Source organism: Notolabrus celidotus, chromosome 13 (genome assembly GCF_009762535.1).
Source record: "Notolabrus celidotus isolate fNotCel1 chromosome 13, fNotCel1.pri, whole genome shotgun sequence".
NCBI classification, from domain to species: Eukaryota; Metazoa; Chordata; class Actinopteri; order Labriformes; family Labridae; genus Notolabrus; species Notolabrus celidotus.
Window position 1 is genome coordinate 24722844 of NC_048284.1, and position 7972 is coordinate 24730815.

General features: G+C 43.5%; 1 protein-coding gene across 1 annotated transcript in view; it reads left to right on the forward strand.

Moving 5' to 3' along the window:
• Positions 1–7868, forward strand: part of phip (pleckstrin homology domain interacting protein) — a 48158-nt gene extending 40290 nt beyond the window's left edge. Inside the window, 6 exon segments of the mRNA XM_034699751.1 lie at positions 699–851; positions 1334–1486; positions 2515–2726; positions 2816–3054; positions 3397–3543; positions 3664–7868. Coding sequence (XP_034555642.1) covers positions 699–851; positions 1334–1486; positions 2515–2726; positions 2816–3054; positions 3397–3543; positions 3664–4355 — 1596 coding nt within the window. The 3' untranslated portion in view covers positions 4356–7868.
• The last annotated feature ends 104 nt before the right edge of the window (positions 7869–7972 follow it).

A 7972-nucleotide genomic window follows, 5' to 3' on the forward strand; every position in this document is an offset into this window, starting at 1 on the left:
GTCACGGTGAAGAGGGACTTGAGCCTGAAAGCAAAGCTTTCCATTACCAGTAGATCTAACCCTGTAACCCTCACCAAGGTCATGGCCATGGGCAGCGACCACAAGAATGAGATCACAGATACAAGAAGCCGAAATGAGTTTCCTCTGGCGATGGCAGGGCTCAACCTTAGAGGCGGGGTCACATACATTTTCACATACAGTAAGAAGACAAGAGACAGTTAGGGGGGTTTGGGCATCTGATCAGGAGGCCTCCCTTTAGCAGTTTTCCAGGTGGTCCAACTTTGAGGAGACCCCAGGTTGCTTGAGGGATTATATATTCATAATTCACCCGTGACCCGACCCTGGATAAGTGGAGGAAAATGGATGTCACAGAGAATATATAGCACAGAGTTAAAATGTTGCAGGCCCTCCCAATTTAAAATTTACTTCCACATGTTTATATTTTATTTTGTTGGATGTTGCAGAATTTGTTTTTCTATGCATGAGCTGTCAGGTTTGTCATTTGCTGACATTTAACCTTACAGGCCTTACATCAATGACCACACTGAAAATGAGCATTCAGCCTTTTTATCCTCCTTAAAGACGTCTGAAAAAGTGACCATGTAGACTTTGAACTGTGTTGTAACTTGTATTCATTCAATGAAGTCCAGTCCACTTAATTTACTCGGTCTTGTTTGTCATATTCTTTTTTCGCTTAGGGTGGTAGACCAATGCAGCGCAAACTGCGGACCCGACCTCCTTCGTACGACCCTCATGCGTGGAGGGGACGCTGTAAGGAGCTGCTGGATCTCATCTTTCAGTGTGAAGACTCGGAGCCCTTCAGAGAACCAGTGGACCTACAGGAATACCCGGTACCTACGCAGAAGCTCTTTGTTTTCCTTATCCAGTATAGAGTGCACGTTTGAACTCTAACTGAACTCATCTGGAAGTTGTTTGAGCTCAGTGAATTTCAATTAGACTCAGATTTATTTGCATTTTCAGTCACAATTTTTGGACTTTGAATCTTGCTCTATGGTCTGTGGCACAAGTGGCCACAATCAATTCCACGAGGAGTAGAAGCAAGAGAGACTAGTCTCTCCATTCAGCGTGTGGAATGATGACCAAATCCAATTGAGAAGTTGTCAAGGAGAAACAATTTCAACTGAAGCAGTTTTAGTACACTACAGTCCTCCTAAGTGGAACACGCTGGAATTCCTTTTCTACCTCAAGTGAAACCCAAAATCTGTAACGTCTTTACCCTCTCTACCTCTCCTCAACTCCTCTCCTGTACTCCTCACTGTGATCTTGTCTTATGAAGCCTGTAACTGAAGTATCTTCCCTCTTCTCTTTCCAGGACTACCTGCAAATAGTCGAGTCTCCGATGGACTTTGGCACAGTGCTCAACAGGCTAACAGAAGGAAAGTACCAGTCTCCCATTGCACTCTGCAAAGACGTCCGCCTCATTTTCAGCAACTCCAAAGCTTACACGCCCAGCAAGAAGTCTCGGGTAAGCACAAACACGGTCTGTAATATGATCGTCAAAAGCAGCCATTGGTATTATTTTCTGCTCCATGTATTTTAAACAATACAGTGACAGTCAAGCTCAGACACAGCGGAATGAGGAAAGAAACAGCAGTGTCACCTGGTAGTTACGTTTTTATTTAGTCCTGACGTGGTAACTGTTGCGCTGAAGCTAAGCTCCACTGCACAGTGATGAAAGCACAGAAATGTCCCAAAAGGCGTTTTTCGACCACAGGAAATTTACCCCGGAACTAGGGACTTAACCCCTGAAGTATGTGCGTTTCAACTGGAGGAACCAGGGTCTAAATTTGGTTCATGGGGAGATAATCTCCCCCCTGAAAAGCCCCTGCTTGGGGGGTAGTACTTTTCAAAGGTCCTGAGACTTTCGGTTGAACATAACAGTGTTTGTGGAGTTTACACAGTTGTTGAAACACAGAGGGAGTTCCTGGGAATGCATACTAGTTTAGTTTTTTAGTAAGATTTCAAAATATTATTTAATATATTTTTTTCTCCATACGTCACTGGCCTGATTTGCACAATCTACCCTGGGACCTAATCCCGCGGTCGAAACACAGACAATGATGTGGGCACAGGAACCTTTTAGTTCCGGGGAAAGTAGTTCTGGGGGCTAAAAGATCACGGAACTTTTGGTCGAAATGTACCTAAAGATAGAAAAATAATAAGACAGTAAGACAATACAGACACCACTGAACACCTCCTGGTGCTCAAAAGTGGAGAGAGGAAGAGATTATATTTATTTAAACACAATTTTACACTTCACACCTGTAAGTCCTACAAACAGTGATTCAAGTACATTAGTGAAATGACCCTCTTCTGTGTGCTAAGGACTTCTTTTGCTTTGGGGTGTGATCAAAAGGGGTTTCAAGTATTGTGTTTAACCAGTCTACAAAATTAGCCGACCTTAAGCTTGATATACCTCAAAGTTTGATATACATTAAAAAAACTCCTCTAAGTGTGGCAGCTGATTCAGTGTTATGTTAATTGTGTCTGCAGATCTACAGTATGAGCCTGAGGCTCTCTGCACTCTTCGAGGAGCACATCAGCTCCATCCTCTCTGACTACAAAGCCATCCACGGCCTGACTGATAAACTGACCAGAAAAGGCACTGACAGACAGACGCGACATACTACAGACAGACAGACACGGCATGCCATGAAGAGGAGGAGGAGGAGAAGTGACTCTCCAGCCAGCAGCACTGCGTCCAGGTAAGAACAGGACATTGAAGTTTAAGTTTGGGGTCTTCTCTGTGCATTAGGTGTGATCTGTGGTCTTCTCTTCTCTCATCATGCCTCAGCCCGGAAAGGAAGAGGCGTGTGTCATCAAGAGTGACTGGGAAACAGGAGCCGACACCGCCTCCTGCTCGACCCTCATCTCTGAGACAGAGTGCTCCCCCAAAACAGCCCCCCCAGCTGGTCAACGGAAGGGCAGACACACCTGCTGCAGCTCGGACACGAAGCTCAGCTCGCTTTTCTTCACACGCCCCACCCTCCTCATCCAACTCTCATAACACGAGCAACACACAGAGCACAGCAGGTGAGATCACGCATCAGAAACAGCCTTTCGGAATGTCCTCTATTAGGCCACTTTTAGTTTATATGTTTTTGAGGCTGTGCTTTTTTATTTTACCAAATAAAGAAGTTGAATCAGTATTTCTTATTTTGTCTTTTTCAACAAAAATGTTTTACAATTTTACTTTACCCGAGCTGCATCTGACTTCGTACTTGCTGTAAAGTTTTGAGATTGGTATAGGTTCTCTGATATCTATTTCTCATTGAAATCTTGACCATGAGGCATACATTTTTTTTATCAAGAATTGACCACATGTAACCTTTATTTTAATGTCCATGTCTCTTCTTCCTTTGTTTATATTGACAGAGTCTTCTCGCTCACTGAGGGCTCATAACTCTGTGTCAGCGTCAACACCACTAGCTCCTGAAAAGGTGACATCCACTCAAGCTGCAGAAAGTAGTAGTGGAGGTAGCACCCGGAGAAAACTCAGGACTCCTGTACGACTCACTCCAGGTGAGAGATGCAGAAAGAAGTGATCAAAGTCATAAAAGGCAGAAAATATTATTTTGATGTCACATTCCTGTTCATTAAGTTAAATTTGACCCTTTTACCCTTTTTGACCCTCTACCTCAGGCTCTCCTGCAAGCCCTTCCCCTCAGAGCACAGTCCACCTGAACGGCCACAGCAGTCATGTGACCCTTGGTGTGGGAAGGAGGGGCAGAAAATCCGGACTGGATCCTCCACAAAGTCCTCCAGAGGTCTCAACTCCAGGGAGTCCCTCAAGACCCCGAGGTCGCCCTCCTGGGAAGAAGAAAGGCAGAAAAAGCAAACAGGATCTAGAGGACATGACAAGGAGTAGCACCCGCAGGAGCTCCACCCCTGATGAAGAGCTCGACCATTCGACAGGGGACGAGGGCGGGACTTCTTCGGCGCAGGAAACATCTATGCTGTCGGACTCTGGAATGTCATCACCCAGAAGGCGTGGGCGTCCTCGAGCGGTACGAACTGAGGACACCAGTCCTCCTGCTGAGTCACCTGAACCCTCGCCGCTGAGGAGGAGCAGCAGGAGGACCAACGAGGAGATCACACCTCCTCCACAGATTGCTCCTCAACGATCCAGTCGGAGAGAGGCAGGGGAGGACCCTGGAGGGTCAATGACGACGCGAAACCAGGGACGGCGGTCTGCCTGGTACATGGAAGAGGACTCTGAGGAGGAGCAGAGACAGCTGCTGTTTGAGGACTCGTCCATCACCTTTGGCACCTCCTCAAAGGGGCGTGTTCGGAAGCTGACAGAGAAGGCCAAAGCCAACCTGATTGGATGGTAGAGCAGACAAGCAGGATCTGAGGAGTATGAGGCTGCCCTGACAGAGAAGAAATCTGGATGAGATTTTGAAACTAGGCAGCAAAGGATTATGGGGCAGAGTGCAGGCAGTCATGCGTTCTGTTGTTGCATTTTTTTAAGTGTGTGTACGTCCGAGGAGCTGCTAGCTGCTATTCAAAGCTGTTTCATGGAGAGACAACAGCGCAGTTATGTTTTCACTCCTCCCAACTAGTTGGCAATTGGTGACGCTAACGGACAGCTTTCTGAAGATGCATGTTCATTTGCCCTGACTCCTCTTCCTACATTATTGGTCCATGTTGGATCCCACAGGAGCTCACAGACTCGGAAGCTGGTGGTCTTGTGACACCCCTGTGAAACACTCCCTACCTGTTAGTGTCAAATGGGGGTTAAAAAAACAGTACTTGAAAAAATCACAAGAAGAGCTGGATGTATCTTATGTCACTCTTTCTTTGTCAGGACTTTAAGAGTCCTGTTTCGGTGGGTCAAAGACGCCCACTGAGCTAAAGAAGTCAGTGACAGCTCACAGACTGCTGGTGTTAAGTCCTTGCCCCTTCTTCATTGTTCCCATGTTTTTTATATGACCTTCCCTCCCCCTGCTTTTTATAGGATTTGTACGTGATGATCGGCTCTCTGTTTTTGGAAGTCTTACACATTTACTGGCCTGGGCGTGTCTGTCTGCGCTAAAATACCAAATGGTGTACCTTTGTTGGTACTGTAGATCAGTAGTTTTTGTTTACTGTCAGTGTGTGCGAGCGTGTGTGGTGTTTCTTTTTTGTTTGTTTTTTTTGCATGTTAATTAGAAAGAAAAAAACATCTTTTGTATTTTTAAAAGCTGTTTTTGTTGTGAGGAGGAGATAAAAGAGGACGCGACGGTGAAAGAGGTCATTTAAATGTTTTGATTGATCACGTTTCAATGCGTCTTCAACATTAGCAATACCTTGTGCCTTTATGTCCTTGATGTGTGTGAGCGTGCATGTGTGTACAAGTGTGCCCTGCAAAGTACAGTATGTGCCTGTGCGTGTATGATACCAAGTTGTGACTCTGCGAGTGTGTGTACGTGAAGGAGTGTGTGTGTTTATATAACAGTGTGTCATTCACTTTCAGCGTACAAACAGTGGCATACAGTTTGATCGTTGTGAAAACTCAAAGAAATGTATTTATAGCAGAAAAAAAAGACTTATTTGTTGTTGTAAGACCATTATTCACGTCAAGATATTATCCTATAACCAACCTATCGTCAGTTCATACCTAAGGTACAGCCAGGAGCTTTGGGGGACTAGCTTTGGATTGCACTTACCACAGAACGGCTATCAATGCAGTCGTAGGAAATAATCCTGTGTTTGTTTATTTTGAAGTTGTTAGCATATGAAAACATACTTTTATAAGTACTGATTTGTTTCTGTGGTGACCACACACATACACAAATCTGTCTTGCATGTTCTAGCACTTTGTCATGTCTGAGGTGAACACGATGGAGCCAAATCAAACTGGATCAGACTGAATTTGAAAAGAAAGCAGAAAGAGAGAAGTCTTGAAATTCATATTTCTGATTGTGTGCCTTCCCTGCTATGGCACATTAAATCTTCAAGTTCTGCTTTTGGGGCCTTTTTTCTTTCTTTTTGGGACTTCCTGGTTCTGCTGGTCACTGGGTTTGGAGACCTAGACTTTTGGGACTGGGCTTGGCTTGTACAGAGGGCTCTTTAAAGAGAGGAAATTCCAATTACAGTAAATACAATATAATACATCTCTCTTTCTCTCTTTTTACACTCAACTAATGGGCTGGGTTTTGAAAGGTGGTACCCCCCCCGCTTGGTTCGAAATGTTTCTGTTTTCACCCCAGCACAGAACAACTGAATGCCAAAATCAGCCACGTGTGTTGTGGGTTTACCTTAGAAGAAGTGGACAGTAGCACCTATAAACACCTGGGTTCTTTCATAAGTCTTTATATCTCATATTATTGAACATATATCTCATCTCTTTGTCGTTGTTTTTTGTTCTGAATTTGTCAATGCCAAATTCTGTATTTAGGGCACTGAAGTTTTCAACCATGGCGTTTGAATGTGTTTCTTTCCTGGAGCAGTTTTATATAATGTGTCAGCTGTTTTCTGTCTGTGTGTCTGCCATACAGGACATTACTTTAGTGACTACATCAGTGGAGTTAGAATACAGTCAACAGCAGTTGTTCAATGTGAGTCTGGCTTGTATGTACTTCACAAAAGGTTAGCTTATAATGTTGATATGAAGAGTTTTATTCCAGATTCAGAAAGCCTAAAACAGACACCTTCCTCTAGAAATGACTATTTAGAATGAACATAAATCTTATTGTCAGGGTTTCTATTAACGATAAGAAGCTAATGATAGTAAGCTCCTTAGGAACACATAAAGGTATATTTCAGATAACCATATTTACATACTGTATAGTTTATAATGAGAAGGGTCTGGAACCAAAACTTGAGGCCATGGCTTCTTCAAATTGAAGGTATAGGCCTGTTTTGGTGTGATGTTTACATGATTTAACAGTCGTTGAAAAACCTAATGCTTGGTGGATTTTTAGTGTGAATTAACCAATCTTAAATTAGGAATAGAACTGGTGGCTGACTTGCCTTTGGTGAGCCACACAGCAGCCATTGGACTCATGTTAATAAGGAGAAGGACATGGATTTTTATCTCTTGTGATTTTAAAATGAGCATTATGAATCAAATGCTGCGCTCAATCTTGCTCAAATTGCAGTCCCCAACTCTTCATCACATCACCCATACAGTTGTTCAAACAAAGAGCTGATGGAGAACTGGTCAGGTTGTCTTAACCGTGCTAGAGTTTTGTAGAACATCTTATCACTTCAGAGGGGCCTTAAAAGCAAGTCACTCCTTTATAGGCAAGACATTTTGTGTTTACTTCTATCTACTCTACTCCCAACATTAGTCCCCAGACCTCCTCAGTGTAGACCACATAAGGATTTTGAATTAGTTGAGATCTTCACTGACTCAGTGATCCAGATCAGCTCTTACTGCAAACAACCGGCACTACATTTGAGGAGGTCATGTCCATGTACATTTAACAACAGGCCTGTGTTTGTGTTGCAGAGTTGTGCTGTTTGTGACCTCTGACCAGAGGACACAGGTCAGAGGTTAAAGGTCACAGTGTGTGTGTGTGTATGTGTGTATGTGTGTGCGTGGAGTGGCTGCATGTGAGCCACCAGAGAGTATTTTGGGATGTTTTAAGGGGCCGTGGGTTTGCAAAGAACAGAAGGGGAAGGGAACGGGTTTGTTTTATGTGAGCTGATTGAGGAGGACGTCTTTGTTAGTTTGGATACTTTTATATATAAAGGAATTAAAGCAAAAAGAAGCATAAAGCTAGAATGTATGTTTAGGGGAGTACTACTGTCCTGTTAGTTCATACCAATATTTTAAGTGAATAAACAGTTGTGTTTCCATATCTGCTTCTCTGTCAAGTTGTTGATTGTGTCATTAAAAAAAATCATCACTTTTCAAGGATTTTCGTTTTGGTTGTATTTTTTTTGTTGGGGTCTAAAAATAAAAGATATGTTTCCCTCTGGATGATTTGCTTGCTGTTTACAAAGGGAACAAAGCAGTAGGATG